This window comes from Miscanthus floridulus, chromosome 7, assembly GCF_019320115.1.
Source record: "Miscanthus floridulus cultivar M001 chromosome 7, ASM1932011v1, whole genome shotgun sequence".
NCBI lineage: Eukaryota > Viridiplantae > Streptophyta > Magnoliopsida > Poales > Poaceae > Miscanthus > Miscanthus floridulus.
The window spans coordinates 114,799,857-114,818,680 of record NC_089586.1 but is presented as its reverse complement, the minus strand read 5'-3'; the positions used below and the strand labels follow the sequence as shown (position 1 = coordinate 114,818,680).

General features: G+C 44.0%; 2 protein-coding genes and 1 pseudogene across 2 annotated transcripts; 2 read left to right on the top strand and 1 right to left on the bottom strand.

Moving 5' to 3' along the window:
* Nucleotides 1-2,068: 2,068 nt before the first annotated feature.
* LOC136467649 (uncharacterized) lies at nt 2,069-7,157 on the top strand. Its single transcript, XM_066466416.1, has 5 exons — nt 2,069-2,515; nt 4,622-4,707; nt 4,801-5,106; nt 5,238-5,321; nt 6,394-7,157. Exons 1-5 carry the CDS (start codon nt 2,102-2,104, stop codon nt 6,797-6,799), a joined length of 1,296 nt encoding a protein of 431 aa, XP_066322513.1. The 5' UTR covers nt 2,069-2,101; the 3' UTR covers nt 6,800-7,157.
* A 949-nt stretch (nt 7,158-8,106) lies between these two features.
* Nucleotides 8,107-11,406, bottom strand: LOC136464347 (protein kinase G11A-like). The gene is made up of 3 exons (XM_066463306.1): nt 11,194-11,406; nt 9,348-10,312; nt 8,107-9,162 (listed from the first exon to the last, which is right to left on the bottom strand). The coding sequence occupies exons 2-3, from the start codon at nt 10,199-10,201 to the stop codon at nt 8,301-8,303; spliced, it is 1,716 nt and encodes a 571-aa protein (XP_066319403.1). The 5' UTR covers nt 10,202-10,312; nt 11,194-11,406; the 3' UTR covers nt 8,107-8,300.
* A 5,904-nt stretch (nt 11,407-17,310) lies between these two features.
* On the top strand, nt 17,311-18,305 carry LOC136466101 (uncharacterized; annotated as a pseudogene).
* The last annotated feature ends 519 nt before the right edge of the window (nt 18,306-18,824 follow it).

Genomic DNA, 18,824 nt, shown 5'->3' with positions numbered 1-18,824 from the left:
GACATGACAGAAGGGCACTTTATGACCTTCTAGGCATGACAGAGCCCAAACAGTATTGTAGGCGTCGACATTTATCTTACAGTGTTGTGGGCGCCGCCATTTGCCCTCGGGCATGGATCCTGACGGAAGCTCACGACAACCACTACGGTCCAGGAGGAAACTCGCACCACCTACAATAACGGACGTGTGGTTATTGCACCGTCTGCTCCCTATATGGCCGTGGATCAACACCTTAGTCCGCCGCCTCGTCTGTCGGGGCGGGATGGGACTTGACAACTCACTGACAATGCCAGGACATGGCATCATCAGCGAAAAGACGCTCAACGCGGCCCTAGACATGCGCCCCGCGTGGGGCTATCCCTGCCACCGCCTGCCATGTCAGCGGGGCCCGCACAGAAGAAAAGGAAGACCCGACATCCTTGAAGGACCTCATTTGCCTCTGGTTTTCTTTCTTTTTTCTTCCATCTGTAATCCCTGCTCTCCCTTGGCCTATAAAAGGAAAAACAGGACACCCCACTAAAGGGATCAATTTTCATCACATCACACATCACGCCACGTAACTGAGCAGCAACCAAGCTCTCAGCACCCATTCGACCTTTTCCATCAGACTTGGGATCCGTCCCTCTCTCGTTCATTTGTAACCCCTACTGCGAACTTTTTAGTGTTAATAACACGAACAGCTGCCACGAACTGGGCGTAGGGATATTCTGTACGAACCAGTATAAACCTTGTGTCTTTTTAGCATACCATCTGGGCCAGACGCGCATTAACACAAATTTACTCGTTGGTGTTTACTCGAAATACCGATAAGTAACATTTTTCATTATCGGAATATCTTATTACCCGAACTACCTGACCCAAAATATTCGGGTAACCCGAACACCCAGGGCCAGCGATAAACATATTAGATCCACGGCAAAATCACTAGGATCGTGTTTGGTTAAGTCATATCCTGATTTCGCTTAATAGTTATCGTTCCGTAGAATCAAACCAACCATCCATCTATTTAGATCCTAATTAATTATATTTTATAAATTATGGATTTTAATAGTCTAGACTATTATGGACCTTACAAATTACTCTCTTCATTGAAAAATAATTGTACTTTGAGAAATCTTTTTTAAATGACTAGTTTTATTAGAAATATTGCCAACATATTTATTATAAAAATAGTATATTATTACACTGTAAATTTAACAATATACTGTTAATTTAATTTAATATAATTTATTACACTTCACAAATGTTAATGTATTTATATATATTTAATTAAAATGGAATAAAATTGAGACGGGCACGCACACGGCACACCGGACTGCAACTCTACAAGAAGCAAAAGTTTTCTGGGTTCTCTGGTTGACGTCACCCTCTTTGTGTTGGTCCCGCGGTATTAAAATAAATTGATTGACAAAACCAAATTCTCACCGACAAGTGGGCCAACGCCAGCTGTGGTCCGCGGCCGTGGGCGTGACTTTTCCCCTTGAGCAAGAACAAGAGACTTTTCTCCGTGTGTCATTATAAATGTTTTCGTGTCCTCCATGTCACTTTCATTAGTTTAGGCTCTAATATCGTTCAACTACAGGTGTAAAAAGACAAAAATGCTTTTAAGTTCAAATATGTTATTAATTTTTTTTTGAGCATCTTAATGACTCCAAATGAAAAAACTCAAAACTAGAAAGTTAGATCTATAATTTTTATATAATTTTTTCATTTAATTCCGCAAAAAAAAAATGATTTTTCTAAGATATATTAATCATATCAAATCATATTTTTTTATGAAATTAAATAAAAAAAATTATATAAAAATTATAGATCTCGACGAGATCTACAACTTTCTAGTTTTGAGTTTTTTCATTTAAAGTCGTTAAGATGCTAAAAAAATTAATAACATATTTGAACTTAAGGGTATTTTCGTCTTTTCACACCTGTAGTTTGATGGTGTTAGAGCCCAAACTAACAAAAATGACATAAAAGACACGAAAAAGTTAGAGTAGTGACACTAAAAATCGCTGAAATTTTTTAAGGACACACAGCTATTAGGATCTTTTATAATGAGTCTCCAAGAACAACTCCCCTCCTCTTGCCATAAAAACCCGAGGAGATGCTACACATTTTCCGCACACTCCCCAAGCAATTTCCATTTCCACCACCACCACTCTCTTCCTCGCAGCGCGCACCAACCCGCCGCCGTCTACTGCCACTCCGCCTCCTCATGGCCTCCCCTACGGCGGGTGATGCCCCCCTCGCGGCTCCGGCTCCGGCGGCTGACGCGACGGACGCGGCCCTCGCCGCCGCGGCCGCGGTGCCGGATCCAGACGCAGAGTTCGGGTTCCAGCGCCCGGAGCTCGGGAAGGAGAAGCTGGTCGGGACGGTGGGGTTCCACGAGCGCCATGTGTTCCTCTGCTACAAGGGCCCGGACGTGTGGCCGTCCCGCCTCGAGGCCTCTGAGTCTGATCGCCTCCCCCGCCTCCTCGCCGCCGCCATCAAGGCCCGCAAGCCCAATCTGAAGAAGACCGTGAGCATCCATATGGCTCCCTCCTAATTTTTATTCGTCTCAGAAATTAGCTGGTTCGGTACCGCGTTGTGGTTTTTGGTACGCTTTTGGCTGGGTTTTCCGTAGTTGATTTGGGGGAATTGCCAACTGGAAGCTGGTGATTTGGATTTTGGACCCTTTTTTAGAGTAAGTATTCAACTAGCTCCAGGTATCACGTGATCTAGTATGGTTGGTTTGTCTGCACACGGGCGAGGTTAGTTTGGGTTTTACGATCCTTGTCGACAGAGTGCTTTGGTGGATGTTCTGTTCGGTTGTGATTATGGTTTTCGTCGCTGAATTCGCCACTAGAATCTAGGGATGCTGATATTTAATGCTTTGCGCCCGTTCTAACTACACCTTGTTGTCTGTGGTTGCTTATGAGGCCTTAGTGTGAACTAGTGAAGATTTTGGCTGCTACTTGATCTTTTAGTATTGTCTGTTGGATATCTGAATCTGTGAACTAGTGAAGATTTTGGCTGCTACTTGATCTTTTAGTATAGTCTGTTGGATATCTGAATCTTGGCTTGGGGATTGGACTTGGCATAGGAAACACTTCGTACTATTGGGCTCTGCGACTCTAGCTTTAGTTGCGGTTTGGCATTTATGTTTTGAATTTATAATATGTTCGGTTTTGTTTAACTGGACTGTGCACGGCTGGCCATGAATTGATTGGCTTAATACATCTATTTGTCTGGATCCCATCATCATAATTTGGATTCTGCTTACATTTTGTTTATCCATATTCCATGATTCTATTCTGATGCTGAAGTTTAAGAGGTATGAACTATGTATGGCTCCTCTACCTGTTAGGGTTATGTTGATGTTATTCATGGTTCCATTCCAATCCCATCTGTTGATGTTGTGGACCCTGAAGTCATGAATCGTGTTTTTAGTAGTTTTGGTAGGACATCTGAATCATTATTCGGGGATTTGCGCATGGCTCAGGAATTGTGTATTATTGGGCTCTGTGAGTCTAGCTTATGTTCTGGTTTAGCTTTTATGCTTTAACTGTATATATGTTCTGATTATTTTAATTGGATAGAACCCTAGTGCACCTTTTTTAATTCGAAATGTAGTTGTTTATCTGGATCACTTTTTGCTTGGCACCCATGATGCATTTCCAGTGCTTAAGTATAAGAGGTAGTTAATGAACATTATATGGTTCTTCTGCTCCTTGTTTGGGTTCTTTACATGGTTATTTGCTAATGGTACCATGAGTTGGTGCCAATTTTCGTTAATGATTATTTGAAGCTTGAGTGGTTATTTGCCCTGTTTGGTTTTTTCAAAGTTACTTTAGATTCAACTAGTCTCTGTTTCCCCCCTCAAGTGCCATCTAAGTAATAGCTTACCGTAGTGGGTTTAAGTCCATGCTCATTTTCTTTCGTGGGAATCATTGATATTCCAAATGTTCTTCGCATATACTATTATGTGTGTTCAGCTATGACTTGAATGGGTTTGACATATATTGGTTGAGCTCCAGGGTCGACTTGTTCCTAATTGAATCATTTTAGTCCGAAACATAAAAATCACTGCCTCTATTATTTATGAGTGTTGCCATTCATCATATGATTTACATAATTGATGGTTTGGAAGAAATGCAAAAACATGTCCTGTGTGTCTATAAGATGTTGCCAAATCTATTGTCAGTTTGTCACTGTTCAGGTCTTTAGGTTTCTGCTCTGTTATCCAAAGTATATGGTAGAACCCGAACTGTTCTAACTGTGGGAGAAATAATTTGTATCACCTCATATAATATAGGCACCAAACTGATTTTGACTATTGCTGTGTCCCAAATAACAAATAAGCAACTAGTGCTTTCGGTATATAGGCTCCTTGAGAGGGTATTACCTAATTGTTTTGATCTATTGTCTTCTGGGAGCATGTTGTTATTGCACAGTTGTAACTTTTGGGGTGATATTTTATAGTATTAAGAATATTGATTTGTCCACTATGTGGCTTGTTTATGTTCTTTTTGAAAAGAAATGCTTTCAAAAAAGGTTGTAAGTTCGGTAGTTTTTGCTAATTCATCCCTGTTTTACATATATACATATATATATCCAATGACTGCTATATACTACCACGTCACAGATCAAATTGACCATCTGTGAAGGAGAAGATGGCACTGAATCATCAAATGGAGATGTGTTGATCTTTCCAGATATGGTCAGATACAAGTAAGCTGCAAGCGTGCTAACTAATAAACATGTGGTATTTAGGCTTCAAAGTCAACTATTTGTTAATTTTCAATCTGCGACATATGTTTGCAGAGGGCTGACCCATTTTGATGTCGACAACTTTGTTGAAGAAGTGCTTGTGAAGGATATTGACTGGCTTCCTGGATCTCCTGAGCCTATGAGTGGTTCCTATGTTTTTGTTTGCTCCCATGGAAGCAGGGACAAAAGGTGTGGTGTTTGTGGACCTGCTTTGATTAAAAGGTTCAAGGAAGAGATAAATGGACTGGGACTTGATGGTCAGGTGTCTGTCAGTGCATGCGCACACGTGGGAGGTCATAAGTATGCAGGAAATGTCATCATTTTCAGTTCTGATGCTAAGGGAGGTGTGACTGGTCATTGGTAAGGACTGTTATTAAATTAACATTAACCCTTCACTTTGTCTTGTGCAACTATTGTTTTTTTTTACTTTTGCATATGCACATTCTGTCCATTTATAATCCAATTAGTGCTCACTACAATTGCAATTGTAGGTATGGTTATGTTGTTCCTGATGACGTGCCTGTTTTGCTGCATAAACATATTGAACAAGGAGAAATTGTGGACCATCTATGGAGGTATCCTCCTTGTTAAACCCTTGTTCTCCTATCTGTATACCATGGGTTGAGAACTTAGAATTGTTTACTCATCATTTACATCTTATCATGTTGTGGAGTCATGAATGACTAGATGTCGGTTCCCAGCCTATTATATTGCTCTTTCTTATCCTGCAAAGTACATGCTTATGTGAACATGTGTAATATATTCTATGATTAATCATACAAAAAAAAACCTGCATAATGTTCTAGTTTAATTGCATTACTTAAAGTAGTACTGTTAATACATCCTTTTAGTAATGCTTAATTTTAGCTTCAATGGAGAATTGGAGATCACGATGTTCAAAACTATGTGCATTTCGGTAGTCTAATGTATATTATGGGGCCAAAGTCTTAATTTGAATTTTGTGCATTTGAATTTTGCACTTGTGCATTAAAGTTGTTCAAGACAATGCACTATAAGCATGCGTGAATCTGTGTTCTTGTATAGTGCATTTTCTGTTCAGCCATGCTCATACACAGGAGATTTCCTATATGAACTTCATATTTGAAATCCTTTTTAAATTATCCTCCTTTATTGGTGTGAGTTTATCCAGAATCTCAGTGTTGGATTTGTCTGCGCTATGTCAAATCACTCACTTTGTATGTATTGATCTGCTCATGAGGATAGCTGATCAAGAATGATATTTCATTAATGCTTCGCTGGAATTCTCCAACTGCTTAATGTGGAATGTCGTAGCAAGTCTACTTCCTGGTTGAATTTGATACTCATGTATATGTCTTTGTACTTCTAGTTGCACCAACTTCAGAACTTAAAGAATGACCCTTACATGGCAAGCTGTTCAGTGTTCATATTCACAGTTCTTTGTTGCAATAGAAGAATGGTGTTTCCTGAATCTAATAATGCATGTTCCAAATCCCTTTTGACTTTTTGTACTTGTGTTACAAGGCACTGGGGCCACCAAATTAATGCTTTCTGCCTCCATTGCTAATTTGCTATGTTCAAGCGATCCTACAATATATGTTTGATTGATAGCTGAGTGTTTCTTTGTCCTGGGGTTCTTATGTGTGTGCTATATATGGTGTCTTGCAGGGGGCAGATGGGTTTATCCGAGGAGCAGCAGAAGCAAGCTCTCGAGCTTCGGAGCATGCTAAATGGTGGCAAAGAATCCCTTGAAGAAACCGGAACAGATGGTGCTTCTTGCAACCCTGCAGCAGCTGGTGGATGCTGCCAAGGCAATGGTGGCTTCACCTGCTGCCAAACTGACCTGCCAAAGGAAAAACAGGACAAGAGTATCGCAGCTGATCAGAACCCCAAGAGCTCTGAGGAGAACGACAAGGAGGGTGGTGCTGGCAGCAAGAAGGGGAATACAAAGACTTGCCCGATGCCCACCTGGTTTGAGACCTGGGAGAGAGCTGACACCTATGCCGCTCTTGCTGCTGTCGCAGCTGCTGCAGCGGTGTTTGTCTCTGTCAGAATCTACAAGAACCTCAACTGAAGAACTTGAGAGATCCTTGAAGAGGTGCCCAAAACAAGTCTAGGTGAAACAGCTTATTGTGGTAAAACAGTCTGGGATGAGAATAATATTTACCTGTGCATAGTAATGCGAGGCTTAGAACCTTAAAGTAGCGTTTCTGGAGATGGTGATGAAAAGGTGTTGCGGCTACTGTGTTCTCGTGTGTAAACTCCTTGTGAACGTCCACTGCTATCGAAGTTTCGATGCCTTAGCTGCAGTTAATCATAAGCAAGGCGATGGCCTGGGCATCAACATTCACTGTGATGATGTTATCTTTTGTTTGGATTTTGGATGTTCCGGAGCATCGAGGTATTAAAACAATGTCAGGTTGATTGGAAAATATGTTCATCTGATGCAGAAGTTATCTCCCTCTTTTTTCTTTTTCTTTTTGAAATTTGAACTTTGAACTTCCTTTATCGACAACCTGTGCGTGCATGTTTCAATGGTGAACCCGGCGAGACGGCAATGGATTTTGCATGAAGCCATGGAGGCTGTAGTTGCTGCTGAAGATCGCGGATACATGTATAGGGCGCCAACGAACGGTAATTGCGGCTGACGATCGCAGATACATCTCTGAAGGTCTCTGATGCATAGTCTGATGGTCATCTTAAATGATGCTATCTGGTCGGAGCTTTCTGTTAACCTTTTGCTGTCATTCAGCGGTTGCTGTGTGATCACCAAATTCAAAACTAGTAGAGCAAGCATGTGACCTGTGAGATCGTAGAGCGAGCATGTGACTGTAAAGTTTACCAGTGACATGGACATGGCATTAGAAAGAATAGGCATAAACCGTACCGAAGAGTGAAGAAATCGGTCATAATAACTACTCTTCCCTTTCCAAACCGTAAGTCAATTTCTTCGCCCCCCGTCATTTTTTTTTTCTGATTTTAACCAGGTTTATAGAAAAAAATATACAAAAATATCTTTAACCAGGTTTATTAGGCACACTATGAGATATATTTTGATAGTACATTTATTTTATATTGATAAAATGTGACCAACCTAAGAAAAATCATGCTCTTTTTCATTAACAAGAAATTAGGCATCCAAATTTAAGTTGAAGACTAAAACCAAGATGGTTAGGTGCATTACCACATCCTCTACCTAACCACTTGAGCTAGACTCACTTCCTTTATTTAATGTTTTGGATTGGATGTTAATTATTATTTTTTTACAAAATTGGTTAAAGTTTGACAAGTTGACTTGGAACAAAACTAAATCGACTTCCAATTTGAAACGGACGGAAAAAAATATGAAAATGACAATGTCTTGTAAAGGCGTTGCAGGACATCAGTACAATCAGGACTTGCTGAATTATAGATGTGAACTTTAAGAAAGTGTAAAGTACCAAAAAAAAAAGAAAAAAGAAAAACAGGTTGAAGAGACAAATCTACAGCACCAACCATCTGCTAAAAACGTAACATCAGAAAATCCTACATTCAGTGGCAGAAACAAATATAGTAAAGTAAAACCCACATGTTTGCTAGAAGAAATCAAACTCCAAGTAGCCGTCAGCACCTTTCTGGGGTGCACCAACGGAAGCATCAGCAGCTCCCGATGGCGATGAAGGATGCTTTGATGGCCTCTCAATCTCGACAGGTTTTGGTACCTCTGGTGGGCTTGCACATCTTATAAGTGCCCAATTCACGCCCTCAAAGAAGGGATGCTGCTTGATCTCCGTGGCTCCACGCTTGTAAGCCAACCGTTGCTGGGGCTCCTTCACAAGTAGACTCCTGATCAAATCTCTTGCTGAGAAGCTCACAACCGGGTACTCTGGGAAGCGCAACTGCTGGCCAATGACATTGAACAGTGTAGCCCGGTTGCTGGATCCCTTGAAAGGTGTCTTCCCGAACAGCAGCTCGTACAAGAATATCCCAAAGGTCCACCAGTCGACAGCACTACCATGGCCCTCACCTTTGATAATCTCAGGGGCCAGGTACTCGTGTGTCCCAACAAATGACATTGACCGTGCATCGCTGGGCTCTGCTATGAGCTCAGGCCAAGGGTTGATCGGGGTGGCAGCTTCAGGTTTTGGTTTTCGATCTTTCTTAGACTTCGAGAACAAGCGTGGGCCAAAGCAGGTGGTTGGGGCTGCACATGATGGTTGAATAATGCAGGACGGCTCAACACAGTAGCCTTGGCTGTTCTTCCTGAGTGCTTCTGCATCAGGGTTTGAGGATTTAATCAGTGTTGGACTGACTGCACAGCGAAGGGAGAGGTCGAAGTCTGAGAGCATGATGTGCCCATCCTCCCGAACAAGGACATTTTCAGGCTTGAGATCACGGTATATGATACCGAGCATGTGCAAGTATTCTAGTGCTAGGAGGACTTCTGCTATGTAGAATCTGCAACATGAGAAGATTTCATTAGCGAAGCACCTCAGAAGGTGGAAAACAAGGCAGCAAGCTATAGATTTTTTTTCAGTCATGATGATTTCAAACTAATGAACTCGAAAACCTTAACTCTATTAGGTAGTTAGGCAGTGAAATGCAATATATGCAGATGGTAATAAAATGCAGACAAGACATACTTGACAGCTTGCTCCGGAAAATGTTTGCCAGGCTGCCTCTGTCGAAGAGTGTGAAGGTCTCCCCCTGGGCAGAACTCCATAACTAGGCAGGAGAACTTATCGGTCTCAAAGTGAGTGTAGAGTGTAGGAAGGAAGGGATGATCCAGGCATTGCAAAATCTCCTTCTCTGTTTGAGCTCGAAGCAACTTTTTACGGCTTGCTAGTGACGCCTTATCCATAACCTTCATCGCGAAATGGCTCTTAGTCCCACTCAATTCAGAGAGATACACACTGCCAATATCGCCACAGCCTAACCTCTTCAACAGCCTGAAATGACTCAACCCAAGGATCCCATCTCTAGTTCTGATCATCTGAATTGCCTCCCATCGCGAATCATTCGCCTTGTGAGGCTTTGTGCTGCTACTCATGCTACTACATGAGCTCTCATCACTGATATCACTGCTTGTGCTAGGCCTGCATCTTCCACTATTGCCCCTGTCACCAATCTCGGATGGATCAGTGAACTTAGCACTTGCGCTAACCTTTGCTTGACTAGTCCCTTCACATGTCTGAAATGAAGTGGAACTTCCGTTCATGCTCCCATGCTCCGCTACTACTTTCTTGCTTGATTCTATGGGAAACTTGATCGACGCAACATCAACAGGTTCCTTGAGGTGATCTGGTTTCTGCTCCTTCGGCTCAGGTTTATGACTCGATTTGCTCACGTCAGTTGTTCCTGGTAACACTGTTAGTGCTGAAGCACAGGAATTGTTTGTCTGGGGAATCTCCAAAGGGGAAGCACTTTTAGAGCACTGCTTCGGGCCTGGGATGCTTGGCATTTCTGGGAGAATTTGGGGCATTGCCTTCGAAGCCATAGTTGAAACACTTGTCTGTTTTTCAGACAATATGACCAGAGACTGCAACAAGCTCGATCTGGTCAGTCAGGAAGCAACCTTAGCATTGCGATGGACTATTCCATTGACAATCTGCAAATGGGGGCAAAACTTCGATCAAATCAATGAACTAGGGTCGCCCAGTGACTGAACTCACAACAAATATTTACTCCCCAAAAAGAACAGAGGAAATGAGGTGGCCCAAGAAAATAGAACGCATCATCTGACTGTGACATACTTCTTTTCTTACCGCAGGCTGCGACATACTATTGAAGTAAGCAATAAACCAAGATTTATCAAAAGAAATAATAAACCAAGAAAATGACGGCCACATTCAGCATTCGCCTCCCGCCATGGGACGATGGGCGCTCATCATTGGGTGCTCAATGTGCGCCGGCCGCACTTGGGATTCATCATCTGTCAAGCTAGGAAAGGTCTTGTTCCAACCATAAACTATGTCCAGCCCCCACTAACCTCAATCATGCAACGCTACAGATCTAGCATACTCTTTAGCAATAAACAAATGTTTGATCAGCAGAGTGGTCGCCAAAGGAACATCATTGCTGCTCGCAAAAGAAAGTCGTCCGCCCCAGAATGAAAGCCTTTTCTTGCACACACACACAAAAAAAAAACATACTACTGCCTAGCAGTTAAAGGCGCGCCGCGTGCACAAAGCTCGCGAGTTGAAATCGGAGCACATTTCAGCGAAACCAAAATGCTTTTTTTTTCAATTTCTTCTTTTGGTGTTGGCTGCAGAAAGCTGACGAAAGCAGGAATCAACAGCCGCGAAAAGAAGGGGCGAACTTTTCTCATCTTTCTGCGAAATGCACAACAGCAGAGATGAGCAAAAACAATCCTGGAACCCAGGCGAGACAGATCTATAGGACCAAAGCACAATATAACGAAAGGCGACCGAATCAGGAACCAGGGAAAAACAAAACTGGAGGGGAGATGTGCCGCAGCAGAAATCTCACCAGAACCAGATTGCGCTGCGCAGAGCTTGAAAGCCCTGAAGAGCCGAATCTCTGCGCTCCCAAGCGAGAGGACGCCGCGAGGATGGGAGGAGACCGAAGCCTGCGCTTCTGTCCAGCTCTCCCTAGGTCTGGCGCGTGCAGCACATGTCTTGTGGAGCGAGCAATGGCGGAGGGGAAGGAGGAGGAAGAAGAGGGCAGGAAATGGGAGGTGTCAAGTATTAATGGCCTGCCTTTCTGCTCCCTGCCCGTCAATTCGCTTTCTTTTTTGTTTACTTCCTAAAAAGTTTTTCAAAAAATATTACAGTAGCCATCACATTAAATCTTACGATATTTGTATGAAGCATTAAATATAGATAAAAAAAACTAATTACACAATTTGATTGAAAATTACAAGACGAACGTTTTAAGTCTAATTAATCCATGATTGAACACTAATTACCAAATAAAAACATAAATGCTATGGTAGCCAAATTTTCAAAATTCACGAACCAAACAAGCACTCTATCGTTTTTGGTAATTCACTTCGCAGGTGCAATGAGACCCCGTTTAGATCCAAATTTTTTTGGATTTTAGCTACCGTAGCACTTTCGTCTGTATTTGGCAATTAGTGTCTAATTATGAACTAATTAGGTTCAAAAGTTTTGTCTCGCGATTTCTCACCCAACTGTGCAATTAGTTTTTTTTTCGTCTATATTTAATACTCTATGCATGTGCCGCAATATTCGATATAACAGATACTGTGCAAAATTTTTTGGAATCTCCCTGATCCTGTCCCATAGTTTTTGGGGTCCCTGACTCCCTGCAGCTGGAGGCGACGCCCAGTCTCTCGAAAACGACATGCCCGCCCAGTCTTCTTCCGATGATCCCTCTCAGTTTGTTAGGACGGTAAACGCAAGTACAGTCACAGTAACGTTAACGTGCCAAGATCAACGGAAACGGAAATTCTGTCAAAAATCAGCATCAAGAAAAACACGGCGTTGGATCGTCAAACAGATTTCAGAAATCCGCTGGCTCTGGCTCTCGGGCGATCATGTACCACCATGAATTATAAGTTAAAATAATATTTTTTTTCATATTAAATTAATCATCGATAAATAATCTACGATTTTTTATGACGAACAACTCGTAATGGTGCGGATCTATGCTGCCCTACGCGGCAACAGTGCAAAATCTTTTTGAACCCTGTACCCAAACGTACTGCAGCAACCTGCTTCCAACGTTGCAATAGCATCTCTTAAACCGTCACAGTAAAGAAATCACATCGGCAATCAATTGGACGTGACAGAACAGCCCTCTCTCGAGTCACGTCATTAAAATTGGCGAGCCCCAGAGTCAACTTTTCCTTGCTTTCCGAGAAGGAATCGGTGAACACGAAAACTACCTCGGCCGGTTACTCGGTAGATACGGTAGCGGGTTTGGAAGCTGCGGAACGGTCGAATTATAAGAGCATCTCCCAACGGTCTCTCCTAGAATCGTCCTTTAAATCATCATATAAAGAAATAAAAATTGCCCTATATATAATTTTTCACGCTTCAACTTCTCTACACCCTCCGTACCTAAATGTCTGTCGTTTTCGCTTCCCGAGAATCATCTTTGACTAAATATATATTAAAAAATATTAATATTTATAATACATAATTAGTATCATTGGATAGATATTTAAATCTAGTTTTTTAATAAATTTATTTGGAGATAAAAATGTTGCACGTATTTTCTATAAATGGAATCAAAATTATCGGCACGTAAATTGTGACGACACACATTTAGGGACGGAGGGAGTAAATCTTAAGCGCACTCTTAAAAAGCCAGCTTCACTTTTAGAGTGTTTTTCTGGACTAATACAAAAACAAGAATCAGTTCTAGGTAATTCTCTTAGAAACGTCTCGCTCTTTGGTTGGCAGCGATTCTAGTGGTTCTAAACGTATCTCGCTGCGAAACGCAACCTAAATATTGCTAAATTTTGGAGCAAGGTATTTGATCACAAGGGCCATGTTCCATCGATAGAGCTAACAATTATCTCCTTGGATCCAAATAGATCTTATGCTAATAGTTTTGCTAATTGGTAGCTGAATATCTACCTAACAACTATTTGACCGGTTAGGCCAAACTAGCTCACATTTCTGGATTAACAAACTAGCTCATATGAACTACTCTCTCCATTTCAAACTACGAGACGTTTGGGTTTTCTAGATACATAGTTCAGCTATACGCTCATATGAACTACTCTTTCCATTTCAAACTACGGTAAGGCTATTCTGCAGCTGGCCATAGAATAACTTATTCTATAGCCACCTCCATTTACGATAATGACAATACACATTTACGATACATGGGTTACTATAACTCAAGATGATACTTATCATAATGTTATAGTAAATCACTTATGAGAGAGTTATCATAATCTCATAAATTAGTATAATAATTATCATAACTCAAAGTGGCCACAGAATAATTTATTCTACGACCAGCTACAGAACATTACGTTATATATATATATATATATATATATATATATATATATATATATATATATATATAAAGCTAAAATACTTTATTATTATAATTTAAAATTTTAAAATAGAGAGTATTAGCTAGCTACTGTACGTATTAGCAACTAATCGATCAAACAGAGCCTAGCCCGGTAAATAATCTGTGTTCTCTCACATTTTCTTACACACCACTAAAGTGACGAAGACAAAATGCGACGGGCAACGATGTGTAGTCCTGTAAATCAATGTACTGCCGCAAAATTCATGATATATACGGTCGCTAATACTTTTTTTCCCTGAAAAGTGGTGTCTTCATTAGGAGTAGTATTAATACTGCGCGTAGTACGGCGCTTTCGAATCGTGTAGTGTAGGACAATGAGGCAGGTCAAATACGATCAAACCTTTATACCCATCCTAACCGTTCAGAACGTACGTAGCGGTCCGGCTAGCAGCGGCAGCTGCGCAAATTTCGAAACTAACGGCCTGTTTAGTTCCTAAAATTTTTTACGTAGTACTTATCACATCGAATTTTGCGGCACATGCATGGAGTACTAAAGGTAGACGAAAAAAAAAACTTATTGTACAGTTGGGTGAGAAATCGCGAGACGAAACTTTCGAACCTAATTAGTCCATAATTAGACACTAATTATCAAATACAAATAAAAGTGCTACATTATCCAAAAACCTAAAAAAATTTTTTGCATCTAAACGCGCCCTAACCATAAGCTGTGCACGGTTCTACTTCTTCCCAGAGCGGCAGAGCGCCTACTGGATTTCGGCGTACACGACGAAACCGGACGGGTTCTAGGCTTTAGAGGCTTGTAGTCGTAGCTGGGGTGGTCGAGGTCCATCACCCGTTGGGCATGGACCTGCGGGGCAGATCCCAATGCAATGCGTGGCTGGCCGCGGCCGGTTCGGCGTCGGTGTCTGTCATGCGGAGCAATCGCCGTCCTCACCAGTTATGGGACGCCACCACGCCATGCGGAGCAATCTGCCTCGCTGTCCTCACTCTCCAAGCACAGGCCGAATGCACGGCACCAGCAGCCCGCATTGGATCAGAGCCTCGAAGTCGCAGGTATCGCAGGTAGCTAAATTAGGCTTATTTGGCTGTACTTCAACTAAGAGTCTGGAGTGTAGCCAAACAAGTTTAATTTTTAGACAGGTCTGCTCGCAAAAAATAAAAAAAAGTTTTTACACAGGTCACGCCGTCTCGGAGTCCAAGAAGCACCACAGATGGTGACCGTGGTAACAACTCATTACTCAATAACAATCCTATTTTATAACCAGCTTGCTCACAAAGATTGGAGAGTGATAAAAGGTCAAATATGACCATCACTAAACACAACGATGCATATATGTCTCCACGTTGATCGAATAAAAATGTGCATACATATGCTGCTATTTAGGCCCTGTTTGGAGACTACTTTAGCTCTTGAAATCCTAAACAGAAGGTCTAAAGCGGTGTCTAAAGTTTAGATCATTTCACATAATTTTAGACCACACTAGTGAGTTAAAGTGGTGCAGGCTATTACTAATCGACAATAGCAGGGGTATTTTGATCTATGCAATCTGGCTTGGCAACTCAAACATACTATATTTTGGGACAAAGTTGAAAATTTTAAATACACACCGTAGCTATATTCTAGACAGAGGGAAGGGAGTAGTAATGTAGTATAGACAATTATGCAATCTGGCTGGCAGTAGGAAATTGGAAGTAGGAATGCGTCCAAGATGTGAAGGCGAGATTATCGGCGGCGCATCGCCTTGGAATCCTAGGCAAGCGACTGCCAATTAGCATACACAACTGTGCTAGCTTACTAGATTAGCATAGGCAACATTGTGCTAGTAGCTTGCTAGATGCAGCCGGCCGGGTGCCTGCCCCTTGAAACAAATTACAGATCAACGGATGCTCACACACACACGCGCGCGCGCGGCTGACGCTTCTGCTGATGGCATCTCTCAGAATCCATGGCGTTCGTGCGTGCATCGATCCATGATGATTTCAACGCTCCAAACTTGCACTGCAACAACTACTCCCCTCCTGCGCTGTCCATGCTGCGCCGCTAGCTCATCGATCAGGAAGCATCCACGGAGCAACAAAGATCTGTCGTTGCTGCTGCCTCCATGTCAGTCAGGGCCAAATCTCATGTGCGCATTGGTTCGCATTCGCAGCAGCAGCACTGCACAGAGAGAGACAGAGGGAGAGAAAGAGAAGCTCGAGGTCCACGATTGCGTGTTTGTGAATTCCTCCAGAGAAGCTTCCAACTGCGAGCGACGACATCGCGTCCACGTAGCGGGGAGGCAGGAGGATGGATCGGTCACGCAGGGCCGTGGGCCTGCGTGCCCATCCAGTCCAGTCTACACTTTCTTTCGCCGTCCTCGTCTCGGGATGCAGTACAGACGCGTCCCGGGATGCAGTACAGACGCGCCCCTCTCTCTCGATGGAGCCCATTCGAAATGGGACATCAACGACGCATCCGCAATGATGAGAGCATAAACTATGGCCCTGATTGGATCCCATGGTTAGAGTTAGTTTGAGTTATTTGGAGCTTAAATAACCCTGAAATATCCAAACAGGTGGGTTAGAGTAGGATTAAAAGCATCTAACCCATCCAAAAAAACTAGCTCCCCAAGGAGATGCTAATTGGGGTTATTTCTGGTGGGGTCCATACTGGAAAGCAATTTTCTCACCTCTCTCGCCCGCACCGGATCCCATCGCCCGATTTATTCCCTTCCTCGCGCCTCGCGCGACGACGGATGGAGCGCCGCCGCCGCCGGCCCTAGCGCTCTGCGCTGCCGCCCACCGCACCTCGCCCCCAGCGCTCGCTCCCCGCGCTCGCCCCCGGCGCTCGCCCCCGGCGCTGGACCCCGACGCTCGCCCCCGCGCTCGCCCCCGGCGCTGGACCTCGACGCTCGCCCCCGCGCTCGCCCTCGGCGCTGGCCCCTGGCGCTCGCCCCCAGCAAGCAGGAGCTGCGCCGCCGCCAGAGCCCAGCCGACCAGATCTCGCTCGCGCTCCACCTCCCCACATCCGGCTCGCCAACGACCACCAGCTCCAGCTCCTCACCCGCGATGGATGGAGACGGCTTCGACGACTGGGGCTCACAGACGTCGGCGAACGGCCCCGCCCGCGCTCCCGCTGCCGGCGCCGACCTCAACTCTGAAGCGCCGACCGGGGAGGGGTTCCCGGGATTGGGTCTCTACGGATCAATCCTCCAGGGCGACGACGACGAGATCCTCCCAGGCCACGACAGGGGCTCCGGGCTCCCTCCCTATTGCCCACCGCTTGCCGGAGCCGGAGCCGGAGACGAAGACGGAAGGGCGACTTCGGCACAACCCTTTGCTCGCCAGCTGAACTTTGGAGGCTCGTCCTCGGCGGCTACCGGTCGCAGAAGAGGAAACGGTGGCGTCTTCCCAGGCGGGTCATCTTCGGGGGCAGGCGGCAGTGTCCGGCCGCGTGCGAACTCGGCCGCTACGGCACCCATCCGCCGTAACCAGCGCACCAGCACAGCGCTCCGTGGCAGCGGCGGCCAGCGCGTACCGCGTTCCCGGCCACCGAGGGCACCGAGGAGTACCGTTCGTGGGCAACCATCTGGCTCTAGCGCTCCCTTTGACAACGCTGATGAAGAAATGGAGGATGATGCGGAGGAGTTAGCGAGTTCCGGAGGTTTATCGGTGAGCCAAACCAATCGAGCCCAATGGAATGATGTTAATAGTGCTTGCTTGTTAGAATTGTGCCTGGAGCAATGTGCAGCAGGAACATATAATGGTTCACAAATGAGTGGTGAAGGTTACGAAGCCGTTATCGACGGCTTACTGGCTAGAAGGCGTTTGCTTTATAACCGTTTACAGGTGAAGAACCAAATACTCATACTGAAAAGCACCTACTCTTTCTGGCGTTACATGCAAACACACACGGGATTGGGGAGGAAACCAGATGGATCCATTGATGCCGACTCTGATTTCTGGATAACAAATACAGAGGTATTAGCACTCAATTTATTTTGCAACATGTCAGCAATCTTGGCATTTGTTTTGCAACTCATCAATTTTATTTGTCACTGTAGAAGAAACCATACCTAAAGAAGCTGCAGTGGGGTCCTCCAGCAAATGAGGATTTGCTTGACCAACTTTTTAGAGGGTGCACTGTGGATGGAAGCAGTGCCTTTGTGCCTGGAGATGATTATGGTGAGAGTTAGGGGCAAGATGAAGAGTCAGAGGAAGAGGAAGACTTTCAAACAACACCTAGAAGTACAAGCACCCAGAGGAGCCAGAAGGGCAAGAGGTCATTAAGCACTTCAAGCACTTTGTCAAGTCCAGTGAAGAAAAGCAAGAGCCCAATGGTGAAGGCTGTGACGGACATAGCCAGTACCTACAAGGAGTCCGTCGCAATCAACACTAAGGAAATGCAGAAACGTGCAATTGAGAAGGCTGCATGTTCTGTCGAGAGGTGTCAAGAGCTGGCATTTGAGTGTGGCATTGAGCGAACCATTGAAGTTGTCTATGCTATGTCCAAGATGTTTGAAACAAAGTACCAAAGGGAGTTCTTCTGTGGCAAATTAACTCATGACCTTAGGTTGGGGTACTTCAAGAAATGGTGCAGGGACAACAATATGGAGTATTGATGTGTCTGTTAAACTGTTGAATTACTATCTGTGTGTGATGTGTTGAACCTATAATCTGTGTGTGATGTGTTAAACCTATTTCTTTTATCTATGGGCCGAAAGTAGTAGTTAGAGTAGTTGTAAATCATGTCGCCGATTGTGGATGCTCGGGCGGAGGACAATTATCGCGCCAATCATTCTAAAACCAGCACAAAGTAAGCAACTGTGCACAAAGTACAGCATGAGCAAGCTCTGTTCGGCTGCCATTAAGCCGGCTTATCTGCAAAACCTGCTCTTGACATGATAAAGAATCCAAGCGAAACCTGCTTGCCTCCTTCTAGACCTAGCCTCAAATGACTTATGCCTGAGGGGGTGATAGGGGCTGGTATATACATGTCGAAGCGTCAATCCTAAGCCATCGGATCAAACCGACTTGAATAAACGGCGTAGATGCAATCCTTAAGATGGTGAAGAACCGACGTAGCTAGGCGGAGGCTGACTGGTGGCCCCAGAGGCCAGTCGGCCTGCAGGTGGGAAGTG